At 43.6% G+C, this 22875-nt stretch overlaps 1 protein-coding gene across 1 annotated transcript in view; it reads right to left on the bottom strand.

The window, feature by feature from the left end:
- FGF18 (fibroblast growth factor 18) overlaps positions 1-22875 on the bottom strand; it is a 110769-nt gene that overhangs the window by 55830 nt on the left and 32064 nt on the right. The window contains exon 3 of the mRNA XM_030572753.1: positions 4080-4260. Within this exon, the coding sequence (XP_030428613.1) occupies positions 4080-4260 (181 nt within the window). The remainder of the gene's footprint in view (positions 1-4079; positions 4261-22875) is intronic.

Raw genomic sequence — 22875 nt, 5'->3', positions numbered from 1 at the left:
CTCCTCACTTCTGGTGCTGTCTCCAATTATAAAGAAGATTACAATAGTGTTTGGGACTAGTCCGTAAACTAGAGTGTCGGGGTCATTCTTGCGGAATATTTTGACAAGGGTCACGCTGGTGCAATACTGGCATGATTGTGCTTTAGAGAAGAATAGCCTCTAATAACAAATTATATTAATAAACCTACATATAACACATTCCATCCGTAAGAATTCCAAAGCAATTTACTCACTATGGGTAAAATTAATCCCAGGACAGAGGGCCAGCACAAGGTCTCACTTAAGCCTCTATTTTTATGGCTTAAGTGGTGCAAGGTCTTGATCTGGCCATAAGTCACCCATCACTGAAATACTGCCATCTCTGGGGAGGAACACACCAGCCAAGGGGTCAACTGGTGCAAAGCATGTCACACAACAGTGGAGGGCAGGGAAATCACTTGTCCTGGATATAACTTTAAACACACACACACACACACACACACCCTCCGGTACAACCGCAGACTGTGACAAATATACTTTAAAACAAAACCACACAGCTGTGAAGTACAAATGAGCCAAAGTGCCTTCACCCATCCTAGAGAGCTACATCCAGCCAAGTGAACCGAACACAAATATAGTGAACAAACAGTATAGAATGTCTTCTGCCTTTTGTGAAATGAAAATAAATGAAAGGCTCTAGTGTTTCAGGTCACTGATCTCTATCTTGCCTATCTGTACCATTTATCTGAGATAGAATATAAAGGTTCCAAGCCCTTCTTCCCTCCCCTCACCCGCTTCCAGCCCATTTCATTTTCTGAATGAAAAGAACCACTTAGACACCTGGTAAAGTAGTAATAAGTTTGTAACAAGAATACTGTTTTTTCTGGGCCAGAGCAAACTACATCAGAATAGATTAAAGGATCCAAAATAAACATGTAATCTGTAAATAGATTGTCAGTCTTTTCATTAATTTCTGGTGGGTTAAGAGACAGTATTTTTGCATATATATATCGCCTTTTATCTGAGGATATCAGAGCACTTTAGGAACAGCAATTAAGCCTCACCACCCTCCTAGTGAGATAGGTAAGTATATTTAGATTAATTAGTGTTTCTGAAAGCAGTAGGCATTGTTATTAGATTTAATTTAGTCTGATAATTGACTTAGCTGTTCAAATGGATTTTCATATGTTTGAGAAGGGATAAAAACCATCTGACTAAAAGGATAAAACAGACTCAATTAATTCTATTAACAGACTTAATTTTCTGTTTAATAAATCAGACACATGGGGCCAGATCCTGGCCTCAGATCTAAAGCGGCTTTGCACAAACCCAAAATTGAATCCCCAGATTATTACATTAGCTATTTTATGGACTTCAAAACTTGTATTTGTCCTTCCAAATGGCATATCCACATCCGTATCAGGTGGCTGGGCTGCCATACTTCCTCCATTTAGATCTTGGTTTCTTCCTACAGCAGGTGTCTAATACACATTATAGTTTGTTATTTTACTGATTTGAAGCTGCATGAAATTGTGCTGTAGTGATCACCGAGTCTATGAGCTCTGAAACCACCACAGCACTGCCTGGGACCTCATTCTGACTCCATTTCTGTGCATTCTCTTTAGCCAAGAGGCAAGGAAAGTTTGCACAAGTCAGTAAGGCCTGCAATAAATCAGCCAACTCTCCCTTCCCTGAAAACCCAAATAAAACCCCCCTCTCCATCCTTGTAATGAATTATTTGGATGTTGGATATTCAGAAAAAAAGGTCATCTCTTTGCTTGAAGACTAAGCCCTAAACCACTTTCCCATCTGAAGAGTGAGACAGCAACTGGGGAGTTCGAATGTCATCTGGGAGAGGCAGATGAAAGGGTTCAAACTCCTAGGTTAGAGAAGGCTGCCCCCATCTACCCACCAGCCTGCATCCTCTCTGAAGCGATACTTCAGAGTTCAGAGGCGCCTGTGGAAAGCACACCATATTATACTTTGTTTCAGTTGTGATTCCCACACACTTCCTTCTCCTTCTCTAAACTTGTGCCCGCAGCAGCAGCCTTTGGAGCTATTTCATACGCTCGGGCATCTTTTCCTTTGTTGCAACTTCTCAGACAGATTCCCACTTTCCCTGCAACACTGTGACTCTCTTTTACATCCATTGCCAATGTTATTGCCAAGACAGGCAGCAAGCTCTAGAGGAACGAGCATGGGATTGGGAATCAGGGATTCCCCAAATCTAATCCTGACTCTGACTGAGTGGGCCAGATTCAGAAATGATGAAAATTATACTCCAAAGGAGGAAGAAGAGAGGATGTGGAGAAGAAGGGTCAACCAATGGGTGTGAGAGAAAGGTGCCCTCCAAACTCTGTGTTAGAGATACACCTAACCAACAACTTTCAGATCTGGATCCAAAGTTCAGGAGCGTTCAGATCTAGTGTCCTGTGTTGGGTCTATCCCTGGTCCTGATCAGAGGTGACGCCTTAACAAAGCCTCTGGGGGGCATTTCCGGAAAATAATTCATTCTATACCATTGCCTTGGTAGTCAGGGTTGGCTGTTGCACAGATGATTCTTCATGTCCCTGACCCTGACATCTCTCCACTCCATTATCACAGGGGCCACATCCTGCATCTAAGGCCCCACTCGCTGCCACATGGATTATCATGCTTTGAGTGTCCCTGTGCCACGTGTGATGGTGAGCAGGTTTCCACAATCCTTACAGCTGGTCTAGAGATGGGAGGGGTTTGCAGCTGGTCAGGGAGGCCTGTTATTAGGATGATGCAAGAGAGTTTTAGCAACTGGAATAGATAGGTCGGGGGAGAGCTGTCACTACTGGGCATGGGTCACAACAAGGGTGGTAGGGAGCTTTTCAGCAACTGGGAGTGGACTAGGCTTCCAAGGTGGGTGGGCTGCAGCAGGTCATTGAGGGAGGAGCACCTCAGCGCATGACAAGGTGGACCGCAAAAAAGGCAGGGCTCTGTGCTGCCATTCACTTGGTGCAGGTCCAGGATTGGACCTCCTGGTCACTGCATAGTTCCCTATGGGACCTCACCATCCTTCTCTTCTGGGGCCTAGTAGGAGTATTTATGATGTGCAGGCACAAGAGGGACAGATATATAACAAAAGCAGCCTAATGGCCTAAAATCAGCAGCCAAATGGTCTTCTCCACCACATATTACTTAGAAATGTTGGAAAAGCAAAGGCAACAACTAGAAGCCGACCCGCCTGGCCTTTCTTAGCTATGTAAAGGGCATGATGTAGAACAAACTAGGGCTTTAGCAATACCAGAGGATCATTTTCAGAAAGATCAGCTATTTCTGAACTATTTCTCCAGTGGCACACAGGCCTTATCCTGCCCTGCTTTATATGCTCCTTGCACACTGGCAGAGGTCGTCCCTGTGTGCACACCTCTGTGCCAGCTGTGTACTGCACATTAATGTCTGCAGTTCCCTGAGAGAGAGAATTATTTTCAAAAAAGTTCCCCCTTCACCCACATCCCAATGCTCGTACATACAATATACACAGTCAGAGGCAATATATGTTCATGACTCTCTGCAGTGACATATCAACCAACGAGCCAAACCAGAGGGCAACAGTCAATGAGGCACAACATGCAATGTTCAGAAAAGAGAAAGAAATGGGATTACACAGATGAAGTTTCATAAAACGTTTCGATTTTCCTTTCGATAGGATGCAGTTGTGTGTTTTGCTAGACTGAGTGGTGCACTCACAGGAAACTAGAATGATGGGCCCTTTGATTCCCTGGATCTCATCCTGCAAGATGCTGAAATTTCTCTTGACTCCAATTTATCTGAGTGGGAGTTGGGAGCAGCACTGAGTACCTTGCAGTATCCAATTCTTAATCCCTGCTAGTGAGGGGTCTCCATCAAGTTGACTGGAAGCATCTTTGCCAAGGACATCTCAAAGGGTTTCAGGAACAAACAGCTTTTCTAATTCAATTTCACAGCTTCATTTTTCTGATGCATAAGCTAAGATACAGGAAGCCCATTCTAGTGCAAGGCTGTGACCCATTTTTCCACTTGTTCTCCCCAAACATATTCATTTCAGGCCTTTGTACTGGTCCTGGATGGGTCATGGTTAATATTCTTACCATATTTGTCTCCATCTTCCCCCTTAGCACTGATTCTCCTGCCTAGAACTTGGATGTGTTTCCCACTCGTCCTGCTGTACAGCTGGTAGAGTCTAAGCTGCTTCCTGCTCACATCGTCCCTTGCTCGTGTCTGATTCTCCACGTGTATCCGAAAATCCACATTCTCCTCGGCAAGGAACATCTGATGAAAAAAGAGAGACAATAGACCATAAAACAGATACAGCATCTTGCCTACGAAGACAACAAACCAAGCCTGCCAAAGAGAGCATCACACAGAAATAGTCAACTGTGGCTTGACTCCATTGGTGGTCATGTGGATAAAGGCTGCAGGATCAGGTGCTCCGAGTAAAGTTCTACCTAGGTGCTGACAAAGAAATGGGGTTTCTTTCTTCTCATGTATCATTCTCGGAATAAAAGTTCTTGCAGGCTCAATTCTGTCCTGATTTAAACCTGCACAATACCACTGTCTTCAAATGATGCGCTCACTGACACCTGGGTAGGTTCCACCACTGCGAAAGGGCTTACACAAGTGTGAGTGATTGGGTCTGTAATTGGAACACAGTAAACAATTATGATAATGCTCAAGGAAGAATCCCAGCTTCAGCTCCAATAGCTGTGCTGGTTCTACCATGCCAGCTTCATTAAAAAGGAAGAAAGCCCTATTTTTGTCACTACAGTCAATAGATCTGGCTCTAAATACACACAGAGAGAAAAATCTGTTGAGTTAGAAATATCTGCTTTTCAGAGTAGCACTTTAAACAGTTCTGCCAATTTAAAAGTAAAGTGGAGTCAGTTGATTGCATAAGGTCTATTCCTGTGCATCTTCCTGAGCTTCCCACCTCAACTGGCTATCTGAGCACAAGGCCACTTGGACCAGAGGGCAAGAGCAGGCTTTCCAGAATGAGCTATTATCAGCAGGGTTCCTCTGCTTAGCCATTTTCCACCATTTTTATGGCCTTTGGCTCTTTGAGTAGAATTAACTTAGTTAACTGCAGCTTTAAAGACCTAACAGCTCCCTTTGGCAGCAGACACCTTTCTGAGATCTAGCATCCAGCTTTAGCTTACATTTTCCCATATTTGCCAAAGCATAGACCAACTTCCGCCTCCAGTTAGAGACATCCCAACTCAGTCTAAATCAGACGACTAGTCAACCAACACTTCAGCCCCAGATGTTAACTACCTGCATTAATCCAAATTTCAAATACCTGAGAAGTAGCTGGCAAAAATTAGAAATCAATCCGGTATCTAAATCTAATGATACTCAGAGGAGACTTTTTTATCTTTTGTTTGATTCTACCCATGAGACTTAGACTATATTTCGATGGCAGATTACCCTCAAATGATAATAAATTAAGAGAGTCTGTCATTTTATCATGCACCAAGCAAAAGAATCATAGAACTCTCAAGCTACTAAAAAAACCCTACTTTACATTGGTGCAGTTTTAGTTTGGCCAAGACAAACAATGTTCAAAGTTTATTGGCTAAATTCTCCGGTGTCCGTGGGATCTAATGAACTAAACTGTGGATCATCTGCATGTGGGGTGAAATTCACAGCAAAAGAGGACACAAGTGGCAATTTAGTGATGGTCAGGCATTCTGCTGCCCCTTTACAATGGGGTGATTTTCAGCCAAAGGAGAAATGTTACTTCTGTGCCTATTATATTTGGGCCATAAAATACTGGTCCTTCTAGCTTGGAAACAGTAAGAAAAGGAGCAAGTATGCACAGAGGGATGCCACTCACAAAGGAAAAGGGGTAGGTAAGCCCCAGTTCTGTCCCATTCCAATCTGAGACACATACAGGAATGGATGGCCACACAAAGCAAACTCAGACCACTTTTTCCATCATTTTGCAACAGTGCAGATTTCTCGCTATAGAGTCAAATGCTACTGGAAAGTCAGACCCTGAAAAGAGCTTCTACTTTCAAATACTTGCACATCTTTCAAGTTGGTGGAAAGACACAAGACACTGATCAGTAGCAAGAGAAAAAAATTTTTTTAAATAGTCCGTCGTTCTCAAAACTCAGCCCCTCACTGAGCAACTTAATCAACAAAAACTTTTATTCAATGTAGCTGCCACATCACTGAAGGTCATGGGTCTATAAAATGCAGGATTGACTTTACAGCCCTGGTTAAACACTGGAATTATGATATTTGTATCCCAAGTGTTCAGATAAGAGAGCCAAGAAGAGATTGGGGACGTTGAACATATACAGACTGCAGAAGAGAAGACTCAAGGAGACATAGTGATTGTCTATCAACACATTCAAGGTGACAAACTCAGTGAAGGAATTATTCAACTAACAATAGCAATAATTCCTACTCTCAGAAAACAGAACAGCGGGAAGCAAGTCCTGAAGATTAAAGACAAACAGCAGAAATAGCAGGCTCATCCACATGCTATACAGTACACAAGGTTAAAGGAGCTTCCCACCCTGAACTAATCAAGTCTGCTCATCATACTCACCCAAATCATTGGGGCTGTGTGTGAGAGTAAAATGAGCAAGATTAGGTCTGCACTGTCAATAGCCTATTTCCCTTTCTTCTTATTCTTCCCCACCCCCTTCACCAAATGAAACTTCTAACAAAGGAAATTAAACGACCAAAAAGAGATGTTCAAATAATGTTGACACTGCCTCACACCACAAAAGCAAGGGGCTTTGCAGTTAAGACTTTGGCTCCATAATATTAAGATTTAAAAGAGATTTTACAATCAAGATTGCATTGCTTTCACCACATGTTAATGAGTTGCAGATTTTTCTGGAAAAAATAAAAAGGTGGGATTTGGAGGTTTTTGGAGGGAGGCTTCCAGTCACAAAGGCCACAAATTTGCCAAACCAAATTTGGACTGTACCATCACACAAAAATACCTATTATGTTGGCATAGCTTCACCCCTGCTTTACCCTGGCTAAGTTTGATTTCTACGTCAGTAGTGTGTTTCCCTATTCACTAGCCCACAAACTCGCATGGCCAGAAGGACCATAACTGCTTCCCTCTACCCTAACCTGAGCCCCTCCCACACCCAAAATCCCTCATCCCCAGCCCTAGCCAGAGCCCTCAGACCCCAATACTCTGCCCCAGCCCTGAGCCCCCCCATACTCCAAACCCCTCGGCCCTACTCCATTAATTCTGTTATGTGCACCAATATCAGATGTGGGGGGTGGGACTAGGACTCGTTCTGGGCACCACCATAAATTATACAAACCTGCCACCCCTGAAAACTGCAACCGAAGGAAGTTAAGTGGCTTGCCTCTGCCGTAGCCTCCTTCAGCAGGGCTCCACCACAGTTTAGGGCTTGTCTTCATTGCAGGATTAATTTGAGTCCCATACATACATACAAATCCTTAATCTGAGCGGGCTGGTGCTTTTACCTTAAGTTGGCCTGCCCGTCAGTGGGTATAGGCTACAGCGGGTTACAGTACAACTGTAACCCCTATTTGGGCTGAGCCTCGGTGGGGTCCTACTCTGTGGATTACCATTTCATGCATGCTTGGAGCCTGGGGTGGGAACAGAATGGACTAAATACTCCGTATGAGGCCAATTGGAAGGCTTCCGCATTGGTGACATGGCTCAGCCTGATCCAGACAGATACTGTAGATTTAGTTTCAGGTTTGAGTTTGAGAACTGCAAGAGAAGCAGAACAGCTAAAGGAGTCTCTGATTAACTCCCATTCCCCATAAAGGGGATCTTTGAACTGCTGTGGGATCTAGTGCATGGGTCAGGCAGTGCCAACCCTGCAGAGACCAGCATAAAGAATGGCAGAGATCCAGCCTGGTACCAGTTACTGAGAACCAGCTGTGCCCTCCATGGGACTGCAGGTGAGGGAGGGATTTTGCCCCACCCAGGGGCCAAGACATTGTAAGGGGACCCTTTTTGTGTAAGCTGGCCAATGCACTCATCTCTGGACTCAATCTCAGCATGCCATCTGCTGGCAAGGTGCCCGGGAGGAAGCTAGGGGTTGGGAAGTGCTGAGAGTGTTGGGAGGTGGGAAACATGTTGAGTTGTTGATGTTAAAGATTAATTAACCCTAACCCTTTCCTCCCCTCCCCAGAGCCTATTTTCATGGCTCCAGTTAAGTCCCCCTTTGGCATATTGTTACTTTTGGGTGCATCATTTCTTTGCTGGGGTTTGTGGTAATGTACCTCATTGTTTCTTGCGTACAGGGATTTATACTCCTTGCCGGCAGTGGTAGCACTATTCATTTTCCCAAGAGACAGCATCTTGTGTATCATGGTCATAGTGCAGGTACCAGGTGTCACGGAAGAGAACTGAGGAGGACTCAAGACGTGCAGAGAGAAGCCACTCCCCATAAACACAGCAAGCCCCAGGCAGGAGGCTTGAGCCACACCTGGGGGAGGGGGCTATTCAATTTACAGCAGCTTACACACCTGTGCAGCTGAAGTGCTGCTTCCCAGTGGGGCATTCTCACATGAGCTAATTCAAGAGGAGTTGGTTTGACTGTAGATAACTTGAGTTAAGTGCAGTGAAGACGTACCTTTAAAACTGCTCTCCTGGGGCAGAAGCCCTGTCGGAGAGTAAGCAGAGATAGCCCTACCTGCTCTCCCCCTTGGACACACAGGCCCTGATTCAGCAAAGCACTTCATCACTGAAATTACTGGAATTTAAGCATCTGCTTACAGATAAGTGTGTGCCTAATTGCTTTATCAAAAAGGGATGCTTTGTTGAATCAAGGCCAGGGTGAATTAGCTGTGCCAGTTTGGGTAGAATCTGTCCCACAGCACTGAATATCAATATAATCAACAAACACTCAATATGTCACCTATTGTTCATTTAATCAAATAAAACCTATACTAGCATTACCATACGAGAGATCCATTTCATGAGTCTCCAGAAAAGTGAATCAACAATATTGGCCTGCTGATGTACGTAACCGAAGCTCAGTCCCACGGGTCATCTAAAGACAAATGTCTTTTTTCCAAAAAAGGTATTTTTATTGCAGTTACAAACCAACAGGAGAACGGAAACATCTCTCTGCGTTACCAGCTACTCTTGAAAACTTAAGCATTTTAATTAATATCTATGATTGCTGTATATTGAAACATCACATTTAAAAGAATGGCCGTTTCTCTTTTCTTCTCATCAACCATATTTCCACAAATGTTATTTGGTTTGGCAACCATAGGCCCTGAGCCTGCTAACATGTAAGGGGCTTGTTCCAAACCCCATGGTATCAGTGGGAGCTTTTTCCACTTCGGACTTTGGCTCAGGTCCAAATTAAGTGAGCAGTCCCCTCAGTAGGACTGCTCACATGCATAAAGGTAAGTTCACGTGTAAGTGTTTGAAGGATCAGGCCAAACTGCACTATTGTCTGCAGTGACAAAATATTCTAAACCCTTGTTTAATTTTGGCAAATCAGGACATTTTCCTAACATTGTAATAATAGGAATGAGTGGGGAGATAGCAAGAGTTATTTCAGTAGCATCATTTTCTAACACCAGGCCAGAAACCTTTCAATTTGGGACAATCCTGAAGAGTGGAAGATGATTCCCTATGTCACAGGGACTATGTAGCGACAGTATATGCCCTCCAGCATTGTGTTGTGAATTTTATATTTATTTCAAATAGTCTAATAGTTTTCTACGTGTAATCAGAGTCAGGATGAGCTCTACCCTGACATCTGGTGGAAAGAATTTCAGAGAGTGTATTTGCATAGGCACGCCTACCCCATCCCAGGCTGCTGAGCTGTGGGACTACTTTGTGACAGAAATGACTCAACCTCAGTTGGGTGGTACTTGCTAGACAAGGGAAATGGGCCAAAACCCAGTGAATTGAGAGAGGCTGGGGACAGGTATCTGTGCCTGGTGGTGCTGTCTCCTTGTGGAGCCAGAAGCACCAGTTCCACCCCTCCTCTCTCCACTGTGGAATGTCAGAGTTGATTTTTTTATTCCCTCAAGAATCTAGATACAGGTTGCTGAACTGAACTCACTTTGGGCTAATGGTGCACCAGCACTGGGGCTCCCCTACTAAGAGCTGAGAACACTAAGAGTTGAAATCACTAAAGAGCTGAAATTACTGAGCTGAGAGCACTGAGTACTGTGCTAACTAGTGGGGGAGCCTGAAGCTATACTGTGGAACAGAGCAGCTGGCGGAGTGGAGCAGTTTGTGGGGATGGCTGGAGCGGATCACGGGACAGCTGGTGGAGCAGAGCAGCTGGCAGAGCGGAGCTGTGGGACAGGTGGAGCGGCCCACAGAGCGAGCGGAGTTGAGCAGTTTGCAGGGAGAACTGGAGCAGCTCATGGAGCACAGCAGCTGGTGGAGTGGAGCAGTTTGTGAGGACGGCTGGAGGAGCAGAGTGGAGCGGCTGGTAAAGCGGAGCAGTTCGTGGAGAAGGCGAAGCAGAACCCACGGAGAGGCAGGGCAGTTGGCCCCAGACCACGTAAGGTGCCCCTTTCTACCCAGGCTGTGGGGGGGACCTCTACAGATAAACTCTCGAACTCTGGGATGGCATTGACCAGAGACTTTTGGGTTGTTGGACTTTGGGTGATTGGACTTAAAACCTAAGGGGAAAAAGGACATTGCCAAACGTACTTGGAGGTGGGGTTTTGTTTATGGTTTGTGTTATAACCCTGTTTGTGGTGTTTCTCCAATGGGATGCCGCATTGATTCCTTCCTTTATTAAAAAAATTTTGCTACACTCAGACTCTGTGCTTGCGAGAGGGGAAGTATTGCCTCCTAGAGGCGCCCAGGGGGTGTGGTATGTAAGTGTCCCAGGTCACTGGGTGGGGGCTCGAGCCGGTTATGCACTGTGTTACTGAAACAGAACCCCTGGATACTGAACCCGGCCCTTGTTGCTGCCAACTCAGAGGGGCAGAAGGGTTACATACGAATATGCTCTCCATGAAGGGGAACTACAGCCACTTATAGTAACTAGCAGTATATTCCTCCAACCAACTGTATTGTCAATAATTGTTTATATTCAATAAAATCTTAGTAACTAAAAGGGACAGTATCAAGTTCAGATTTCATATTTTATTGTTGCATTCTTTTTCTTTTTAAGCAGTCCCATACATATTTAAGAGTCCTATTATTACTGAAAGTAGTAATGATATACAGCTACAAAGCCGTTGTAAAAATACAACTAGCAGTATAAAAGTTTATGCGGGAGATTAAATAATATCCCTGCTAGAAAACCAGTGAGCATTTTAAATGAGTGATGCATCCCAAATGCTCCACCAGAGATGTGTGCATTTCTGAACATGGGAAATCTCTCTTCACCCATGAGCAGAGCTGCTTCTTTTGTTTTACCTGTCTAAAGACCCAGACTGTGGCCACTCAACCCAAACCTGATTTCAAGCAAACAATCATAGAAACTAGAGATGACATCTTATCCATCTCCAGACAATAAGGGATTGTACACTACAGTATCTTCTCACATGCTTTGTGCAGTCCACTTTTTAAAAAAAAACAAAGGATTTTTATTTAGTAGCTTTTAGAATCAGTAATTAATTTTAAGAAGAATTTTAAGGATTAGACCATATTCATATTAAATGAAAAAAAAAATCTGTGTTAATGCAACATTAAGGTTTCACAGTTAAGAAAAATCAAGGAAATAGCCAAGAAGTGCAACAAAATCACCATTCTGATTGCAACACTGGGGCTCAGTCCTGCACACACTTATGTCACGAGTCTGCAAACACCCATGCACATGTTTAAGCAGGTAAGTAATGCCACTGAAGTCCTAACTATGCCCAATCGCATACAAGATCTGGTCTTTAATCTAGCACCCTGTATATTCTACAAATATACAATTTTCTATTTTTAATTTTCCACTTAATGCTATTGTTGGTGTCATGACCCCAGCATGGCCAAATTAACACTACTGTTGGAAGCTGGTCTTTGATACAAAGCAAAAAGTCAGGGAAATTCCATACAGTTTAACAGAGGCCCCGAACCTCATTAAATAACAGATCATGTGCCTTTCCCAAATTTAAAATAAAAATAAAAAATCCCTCTTAGTAAGGCCTTATTGATTTCAAAAGATAAACAAATCAAGTGATTCAAAGTCCTTTCAAAACCCACTCTGATAAGCAGGAAATACTTATTACCTTTCATCCACTGAACCAACTGAATATTAATGATTTTCTCCGTGACCTTCTAAAGACATGAAAGTTAATAAGGTCAACAAGAGGATATTCAGGATGGCTCTTTCCCAGGTTTGTAAAGGTAGCTAATAACAGTTCCTTTGCGTCCATGGTTTTGGCAAAATTCCCCTATGTCAATTACAATTAGAAAAATTTGTAAGACCACCTCCAGAGTGAATATTTTAGGCATATGTTGAAACATAGTGCACCATTTATTTGCTGCTGTTTCCTCTTCTTTATTGCAAAGTCATTCCCAGCCAGGATGTTGTTAGGTTCAGGTTATACAACTAGTTAGAAGTGGGACTGGATTGGATGTGTCTTGAGCTAACAATGACATATTCGCTTCTTTGTGCTTGGAAGCACATTGGGAAATTAATGTGACAGAAAGAAGCAAACGTATTCAAAATCACAGCAGGGGCTCAGAGACGAGAGCACTGCTCAGCAACTCTCTATGCAGGTCTATACTGCACAGTAAATATGGAGTGGCTGTACCTCAACTGCACCCACTTAGTAAATCTATTTAAAAAACAGGGCTGGTCAAAAATCTGCCATCAAAACTGTTTGCCAATGGAAAACTGGGTTTCTGATTAGACTATGTTGTTTTAGTGAAAATATCTGCTTTCCATGGAGAATTTCTGTTTTTAGAGTTAAAAAACTGAACAGCCAAAACAGAGGTGTTTTCAGCCAAAGCCTGTCATATTTCTATTTGGATAGACTGCTGTAGTGAACTCATGTCCCTATTCTCCTGTATGGGCCAGTCCCCAGCCAGACTTCATCTCGCATGATATGTCACATCCATGATATTCCCACAATGCACTGCCTCTCCTCTCCAAGAGGATAGAACATGGTGCGTCATGGGTGATGAAGTTCTATCAGGGAGTCTAGCCTATTAAGTAGCATGAGACACCTAAACTCCAACTCCTATGAGGCATCACAGAGGCATTTCCAAATCAAATTATTTCATTTTTTCATCTGAAATATTTTGGTGGTTTTGATTCCCCCCCCCCACCAAAAAGCCAATATTGTCCTTGGGGAAAAAAAATCCAACCAGCTTTATTTAGAACTTATTTTACCAATACAACTTGTGTGTTGATAAAAGCATTTTTCCTCTGAGAATTTCACAAATATCAGCTAACTAAGGGTATGTCTGCACTTCAAGCTAGAGGCATAATTTCCAGAACAAGGAAGCACACTCACAACTAGCTCTGAGCGAGCTAGTGCCCTAAAATAGAAATGTTGCCATGGCAGCGCAAATGGCAGGAGGGGTTGGCATCCCCAAGCACGTACCCATTCAAGACGCTAGGGACGTACACAGGGCAGCTGGCCCTTACCACTGTGCATGCCACCATGGGTACACATGCTGACTCGATCAGAACTAGCGCAGGCATGTCTTCTAGAGCTGAAAATCACACCTCCAGCTCAAAGCACAGGCATGCCCTATGTCTAGCAGTACCACAGATTAGGAGCATTGTCCTCACTGGATAAAAGGAAAAAACCAAAGGCACAGAAGGAATGAACTATTTGCCAAAATAGGTCAATGAGAGACCTATGAACACAGCCCTAGGGCCCAGTTCTCAGGTCTATTAGGGAAGCTTTGTACTGCTATGCCAGTGCGAAGCTGCCCTGAGAAGCCTGTGGATCCACTCAGCGAATTCTCATTCTGTTGGGAAATCCTTCAAACCCGGCTCTTGGCCAAGGGGTGGGTGCAAGTCAAGGGAAAGGGGGCAGGGTTAGTGCATCCCTACCTCCAACAGCCATGTCGAGCTGACATGCTATAAAAGCAGCCCTGAGTTTGCTTTAATTTAGGCTGGCATCAGGCCGGTACAGAGTCAGGTCCCCCCGCTTCCCCCCCACACACCACTGAAGGCTTAGCCAGCATTTCTCAAGTACAACTGAGAAACCAGCCCCAGCAGTCCACTCTCAGACCTCCTGCTCTAGCCAACAGGCAGCCCTGCCTCCTCTATACAAATGCAGACTGCTGTAATTATTACTCTGACAATGCCATGCAGTGGGATATTCTTCTAGTGCTTTTGCACAGACCTTACTCACTGTCACCCCGGGGTCATTTTAACCCATCAAACTTTGTGGATGACAGAGTTCCAGTGACTCTCCTCTCTCTCTTCCCATGCCCATTCCTACTTTGGACCCCTCCTATCCCACCTGCAAACAGAACAATAATACCTCCCATTCCCATACAGCCCTCCCACCAGCAACTGCTGTTGTTGAAGAAGCAAAACACACCACAAGCAGTCTCATTTTCACTAGATGTATCTTCCAGCTAGGACTTGGTCTGAACTGGGGAACATTTATGTGGCCTTAAAAGCATTATAGCATTTAGAATAAAAGCAACAGTCATTCATATAAGGTAGGTTTAGCACATTTATGGTGCCCTCTGGTGGCTAAAAGAATGCCTGTGGATTCCGAGGGCTGTTATTCAAAGACTTTGTAGCATGGTGGCTAATGTATCTGCCTTATATTTAAAGGCACTCATTCAAATCTTTTTGGGATTCTATTCTTCCAAGCCTTTCTAGTAATTTTAATTCCACTGATTAAACAGATTATGAGGTGAATGGTCCAAAATATTCCAGGTGTAGAACAAACCAAGGTAGAAAACAGCAGTTCAGAGCAAGACTGGTCAACAGAAGTCCTAGCTTCTCTTCCTGACTCTTGGTGCCACTTGCCTCATGATTTTAGAGGTCACTTAATCTTGCTATGCCTCAAGGTCCCCATCTTTGCAACCAGGGATAATAATGCTGATTACCCACCTTTGCAGGGTGTTTGGCGATGTTTCTAAGAGAGGTGCTCTATCCATGACTCCCAAGGTTTCCTAGTCTAGTCCCATCTGCAGGAAATATGGTCAATCCCTTCCTAAACTCAGGAGACAATGGATGGAACTAATGTGTTTCCCTGCTCCCACTAGGCTATTTGGAGGGAGAGGCGCATCCTGGCCTCCTTTCCCATATATAAGCCCATTTAAGAACTAGAAAGGTAGAGACCCTTACCTGGAAGTCTCCATAAGAACCTGCTGCAGGAGAGGCTGCCAAACACCTCCTGAAGGCACAGAGGCAGCTACTCAGAACTAAGGAAGCGGAAGGAGGGGAAGCAGGCATCCTGGCAACCGGAGACGTGCAAGGCAATATTGGGGCACAGGACTAGGGGCTTGTGGAGAGAGGAGAGAACTGTGATATGGAGGAGGTGCTGTGATGCTGGGGGAGGAGAGTGGCTTTGGGAGCCAAACCTCAGTCTGTGTTCAAGGACCATTCGGATAGCACCAAGTGCTGTTTTGGTGACCTTCTTTACAAAATACTGGCACAACTCTACGCCTCACCTGCCACAGGAACAGTAACTGCTGTCACTGCAACCTCAGGCCACTTACAATGAACACTGCACTTTATATGGCCTATCGTAGCACTCAGCTTCACTGGGAAGAATCCCAGTATATCTGCCTTGAGGGTGCTGCCCGACCTGCCTTCTACGCAACAAGCCTGAGGGAAGCTCAGCTACGCAATGTACCCCTCCCTCAAGCTCTTATGTTGATGCTTTCTGAAATTAAGTACAGTTGGAATCTAATTTCTTTTTCAGCTTACCAGTTACAGAATCGATTGGAGTGCTTTGAGTTGCTGCACAAGGAGAAATTTAGTGATGTTCACTGAAAACACTTTGCTAATGCTTCTAAAAAATGCCTTTAGAGCTGGAGCTGAAAGGGAGAAGGAAGAAGGATGACTATAGGGTCAAACCTGTCTCCCCTCAGAAATACCCCAGCGATGGATATTCTAGAGTTCAGAAGAGGTGACCCACAAATCAGCCACATAACACACATTTGGATTAAGATGTTGCTTTGCATGATGGGACCTGCATTCTAAGAGCATCTCCCCTTCTCATTCAAAGTTAGGAGTGGCTGCATATCAGTACTCTATGGACTGTATGTGGCCTTCAGCCCACACTCTGGGTATCCCTGAATTAGGCCATTTTTTTAGAAATGTGGTTGGCATTTGGCCAAATAGCCCAGCATCTACTCTAGGGCCCTCATGACTTTCCAATCTATGCAGCACTTTACATCCTATTTCTGTTAAAGCAATATGTCCTGCTGTGTTCATTTCACACAACATGATACATTAAGCATCATATCAAAATGAGATCAGAAGGTGTCAGATATAAAATGCCCAACTGATGCCCAAAAATGGCATTTGTGCCAGTTTTGAGGAAATTGAAATGTTTTGTGATTTGATCTCCCATTACTTTGCCATTCTCCACAAAGAAAAGAGGCAATTGTTGCAGATGAAAAGGTAATTTCGCTGTGAATGGGATTACTTGTCACCAGAGACAAGCATGTGAAAATGCAGTGTTTGTTACAGGGTGAAATTTTAGCTTTAACACTTAATACAGGAAAAGGTTCAGCAATAGAAAGAGCAAGATTTTACTCTTGAATGAATTCAAATTCTTGTGGTAAGTCAAGCAGCTTCTAATACTTCGGGAAGTCATCAGATAGAATTGTTACAGATGATTTTGCTTGCTCTGTTTATCTGAATATACAGGAGTTAAATCTCAGATACATGCTGATTGTCAGCTGTGATGCAGTTCTCTTTGTGTGTTGATCATATTACCAGTAAAGTCAGTTCTCTATGCTATATCTCTCTGCCTGAGTCTCTCTCTTTTTCATAGGCTGAAAATAATGCTGCCTACAGATTATAACCATGCAAACAAAACATTGCATGATGCCAAAACGTTACAAATACTTCCATCTTTAAGTCACTGGTTTGAATCTAAGCCAAGTTATTAATGAAATTACCAAATTAATGCCACTATATCTTACCTGTTGAAGTCTATAGAAAATTAGCCTAGAGAACAGGTATCCATTTCACCTGTACCACTAATCTACAGAATTGTTGATAGTTTCAGTAGCTAGGCCAAGGACTGAAAGGACATAGAGGTGGACCTACCATCTTAGCTACATAGGTGGTCTGTGGGTCAGGAGAAGTTGTGGAGCTTTCACCCCTGCTCTCCGTCCTGTAGACAAATTTGATTCTCCAGGGTTTCAACCCAGTAACTCACAAGAACTAAATTCAGTCACGCAAAAAAGAAAGTTATGAAGTAAAATGTGACTTTTGCATTCAGAGATAATTAGGGCTAAAATGATTTTACAGGGGGAGAATACTGAAAAATCATTGGACAACAAATGACTATTTGTTTCAGGGCTTGTTGTGCCTTTCATCGGTATTTCTCCTCCAGCTGGATGTGACCTCCCAGCAATGTTCCTTCATGGCTCAATGATTATTGAGCCAACTTTTAAAGGTGTACAACAAGGACCACTTATTCATTGGATTTGCTTGCCCTTTGTTTCCCAGGCTGAAGTACGGATGCTCTAACAGGCTAGTGATTTCATTCAAATACTTGTTCTTTTCTATCTCATTGAGTCAAGCTCACCTATTGTGAGACCTCACCAACTTCATTTACATCAGAGGTTAATTTGTTTTATTGTGCTGGAGCTGTTAATACAAACTGGTTGGCTCCAGATTAGGAAGGTCATAATCAAGCCCTCCCCGCACATGGGCTCCACATGCAGAGAGTTCAGTGGTAGAGTCTTGATTTTAGCTTCCTTTTTTCCTTTCACGATCTTCTTTCCTTTTTTAAGTCGTCCCTGCTAGAACTGGGTGGTCCCACTGACATTCACTGTTACTGGCAAAAACTTCCTTGCAATGGCCCCCAGCCAATATTCACAACAGATCCAGCATCGTGAATTAGCTCAGTGGCATAAGGTCCTTCAGAACAGCTTTCTGATGCTACATAAACTTTGGCACATGTTCTGCCCTTGAAAGTTCAATTGTAGCATTTGGTTGGCTACTTTTACAAGTGCATTCTTTCCCTCTCTGCTGCACTTATGCACCCAATGCAATAAGCATCCACCTCTCTAGCGAGGTACTTATATGGACCTCATCACCTGGCCTGTGAGGGCTTGATCCTGCCCACTGCAGTCAATGAGAATTTTTGCCATTAACCTTAAGGGAAGCAAGATTGAGATCAAGTTGTCTATTGTGGCAACTGGTTTAGTGCTCACGGATTAAATGTTAATGCGGGCAGCTTATTTTAGGATGATTTCTAGTAGCCCACTGCAAAATCGAACCTTAAAGTGGCACCCAAATCCATTTCCCCTGTACATCTTTCTACCAATGATTTAACCCTACACTGACATCCATTATAATTCCAATTTAATCCTGCAGTTTCCTTGGCTTTGCTTCTCCTCCTAAAGATATTAGCAATAAGATATTTATTTCACAAGGCATTGGTATGTTATTGTAATTATAATCCTTGCTGTGGTATCTGAGCACCTTGGAGTCAACATTAAGGGCCTGATCTTGCAGAGGTGCTTAACACCTGCAGCTCCTTTTGGCTTCAAATGGAACTGTGGGTGTCATAGCTCTTCAGCATATCAGGCCCTTAACTGTTACAACACCCTGTGATTACATAGGGAAGTATTATATCTATAATATGGCAAATGGAGAACCTAAGCCACAGAAGTGTCAACTAATTTTGAGTATGTCCATTTTTGGAACCCAAAGTGAGACACTTAACATTAATAGATAGTCACTGGAGCAGGGACTGGAACCCAGGCATCCTCCTACCACTAAGCTATAGAGTCTCTCTCTCTGGCCCAAAGATTATTTAGATGTTTTATTAAAAAGTGGACCAACTTCAACAAAGATACCCCCTCACTCCAGCAATTAGGGCACTCACTTGCCAAGTGGGAGACCCAAGTTCACATCCCTGCTCTAAACCAGGATGGATGGGGACTTGAACTTGGGTCTCCAACCCACATCCCAGGTGAATACTCTAAACATAGTGTTATATGGTGGGGGGGGGGCACCCACCACTACTTTCATAAATTCCAAAGCCAGATGGGACCATTGTGATCATCTAGTCTGACCTCCTCTTGTCTTGCAAATTGTACCTAAGCCCCTTTGTGAAATTAGCCCCCAACATTTTGGGGGTGTGAGGTCAAGACTATTCAGCAATATCCCACTCCCCGATAGTTTGGGTCAAATCCAAAACTGCATTTATCAGTGAATAAAGTATTTGCTCAAAAACTTTCACGAAGCTCTAATCTAAGTTTATCCAGCCAGAAAGATACGCGATACCAAATCCTCAACTGGTGTAAATCAATGTAGATTCATTGACTCCAGTGCAACCAGGCTGATTTACATCACCTGAAAATCCATCTCACAGGATTTGCCCTGCATTTCTTGAGAAATTAAATCAATACCTCTCCTCTCATTAATTAAAAAAAGCTCAAATAAAATAGGATTATATAAAAGTAAAAATAATGTTTCCAAGATAATAAAGAACATCAGAATAAGAATAGATGGTAAGCAGGAAAAGATAGAAGGGATTTCAAAAAGAAAAGAAAAAACAAAGCAGAATTCCCTTTGTTTACTGAAATGGATTAAATTCCCATGTTGGTTTCACAAGGTCATTTCAGACTTACTCAGTGCTTATGTGTGTGTGTCTGCCTCGAACTACAAGATATTGCAAAGAGTTAAGTCTGTAGCTGTTAAACTGGCCAGACAGAATTTGAATAGTCTAGTTTTAAGAGCTCCAAGTCCGCTGCAATGCCCTGCACTGATTTCTCCACAATGTACAAAGTACCTATTTACTACTGCACTAATATTTTTTTTTTTTACTGGAAAGTACGTAAGAATAAACTGGACTGAAAGAGTCAAACTGTTTATTTAGTTCTGCAGCTCACCCTGGTCCTCTCCTCTGCAGTGAAGGGATGGGATGGTCACCCACCGCGTACAATGGCCTCTCCACACCAGTGTCTATACAGCCACCTGCATGGGTCTAACCTTCTTAGGCTTGCTGCTATTGGTGACCATGTAGTACATGCCAGTTCAAAAATAGAAGGTTATCTCCAATTTTCTCCTCAAAAACCAAAACATTTTCCAGGCAATCAAATCTGGTTTGTGATATCTGATCAAAAACACACAGTAAGAGAAAGCATGTGATTTTTCTGCAGCTCTGAAGATCTATCTACATGCCTATTTTATTGCAAGCTCCCTCTATCATTAAGGTTGTGCAATAGTTTCCATTATAACCCCTTGTTTTTATATGATCAGAATTTTCCAAAACATTCCCCATTAGGGCTGAAATGTTCCATGCTTGGTCCCTGCTCAACTGGTTTGTTTATAAGATCTAAGTTATTTACTATTGTTAGTATATATTATAATAATGTAACAAAATTCCTTCAGGTGCTTAGGAGTTTTGTGAGGTGAAAAAAATTACACCTTCCTGAATGGATGAGATCTTCTTTTCAGAGGTTTCAATTCACACCCATTTGCCACCTGTTGTACATTTCCAGCATTGAGTACTGTTTTGCCCAGATAACTGAACAATGCTGCCATGCCACTGCTTTGATTCATAGCCTCTGCTCTGGTTCGTATAATCCAGTGAGGCTAAGAAAGTATGACTGATTTACTTGATTTACGTAAGCAACAAAAAATTCTTCTGAAAGCAGCTATTGTAAAGACTGAGAGAGAGATGCTGTGCTCTGAGAGGCACAGCACAGAGCTCACAGCCCAGGGGGCTCTGAGCTGCCTTTGTGCCCCCCCCCCCCCAGTTACACCTCCAGGTGTAATTTAGGCAGCCTTGAGGGCCTGTTTAAGTTATACAGCTTGTCCCTGCCTGCCTATCAGCTGCAGCATTGCCCAGAACCTCTGCAGGGCTAGGTACTGCCCCCAACGCACCTTTTATACTAAAGGGCTCGTGAAAGGCCCTGGAAAGGCAGCGTAGGGCTGTCATCTTCAATTCCTGCTCCTTGTGGTGTCAGTACTGTCCAAAATTCTAATGGTCTTCTTCAAACCAAATCAGTGGTGACTTGTGATGATAACAAGTCAGCTAAGAATTTAAGATACATACGTGCCCAATTCCCAGTGAAATCCTAGCTCTGCTGAAGTCAATGACAAAACTCCCATTGACTTCCATAGGGCCAGGATTTCACCCTCTCTGAGTACCTGCGCCATCTTAAAATAATTTTGTTTTTTTCATTAGGTGGGGGGATATTTCCTATGAGTGAAATGGGCCAGCTGACATAAAGACTATAGAGTCCCAGTTCATTAATATACTTTGCAAGCATCTATCTGGAGCTCTAGGTGCTTTACTAAAATGGACGCAGACAAAAATAACTCCAGAATAAAACATAAAATGTAAGATCCCCAACCCACACCATCCACCTAGAACAAAACTGCCCAAATAAATAGTAATGCCAGCCATGTCCAAACACGCATAGCCCTCCTCTCTCCAAAGGCTGAAGGGGAAAGGTGAGAGGTGTAGCAGGCCCTGAAAGTTGAGGACCTTCTGAGAGGTGACACCTTGTTGTCAGACCCATATTCCAAGTTTCACAGACTCACACATACAGGATGCACAGGGCTTCGGGAGGCTCTGGAGTGTCTGCAGTGAGGAGCTCCAGAGCTGTCCTATGCCAGGCCTATGAACTGGGGGATGGATTCCACTCCCTCTGAAACCCACACAAAGATCATTTCCATGAGTTTTGGGCAGGGGCTGGTGGGATGAACTGGCCCCCTAGTAGGGCATGCTGTCAGGAGTCACTTACCAGTGTGTGTTCTGGCTACAGTCTGCTCTAACAGCAGCAGAGCACAAGGGGACATGCCAAATGTCTGTTCTGTTCACAGCTGTTCAGTCTTGTTCCACGCACAAGCTGTAACGGATAAATCGTAATGAGACCTACATGATTGCTACACTAATGGGGGTCCAGAGGACACCACAACACGCTTCACAGCAGGCTGGGCCATGGAACCACAGCAAAGTTTACTCCAGAAAAGACACTTCTGTAAAAATCACCCATCCTGTCTGCATATTAGGACTAAGTGAAGTATTCTCTGAGAAAAACGGAACATGCCCAAATTCTAAACACTGTTACCCCTCCCCTCTCCTCCCCTGCTTCAGCACTAAGTTACTTCCAGACTTAGGTTCTCTGGATCTGAATCTGTTCAGTTATATTAATAATCTAGTTCAGAAAATCCTAACCCACTACCCTAAGAGAGGATTCATATTCCCTTGCTGAACAATCTGAGGAATCATTCACTCCTAGGAATTACCAGGCCAGTTAAAGCATTAACTCTCAAAATCCAGAATTCTCTGCCACTGCCTGATGCTTCGGGGAAGTGGAACCACAGTGCACCCAGCCAGTTGTGCCAACCTGGGTGTTTGGGGATGGGAGGGAGAATTATGATTCCCCTTCCTGATCTCCATGGCAATCAGCTGAAACCCTGAAGAATGATTGATCCCTATCTCAGCACATACACATATAGACTCATAGACTTTAAGGTCAGAAGGGACCATTATGATCATCTAGTCTGACCTCCTGCACAATGCAGACCACAGAATTTCACCCACCCACTCTTGTAACAAACACTAACCTATGTCTAAGTTATTAAAGTTCTCAAATCATGGTTTAAAGACCTCCAGATGCAGAAAATCCTCCTGCAAGTGACCTGTGACCCATGCCCACACTGCAGAGGAAGGCAAAAAACCTCCACGGCCTCTGCCAATCTGCCGGGGAGGAAAATTCCTTCACGACCCCAAATATGGCGATCAGTTAAACCTTGAGCATACGGGCAAGACTCACCAGCCAGCACTCAGGAAAGAATTCTCTGTAGTAACTCAGATCCGCCCCATCTAACA

The sequence above is a fragment of the Gopherus evgoodei genome, chromosome 8, assembly GCF_007399415.2.
Source record: "Gopherus evgoodei ecotype Sinaloan lineage chromosome 8, rGopEvg1_v1.p, whole genome shotgun sequence".
Classification (NCBI taxonomy): Eukaryota; Metazoa; Chordata; order Testudines; family Testudinidae; genus Gopherus; species Gopherus evgoodei.
The sequence above is the reverse complement of the archived record's forward strand: the minus strand, read 5'-3'. Positions and strand labels throughout refer to the sequence as shown.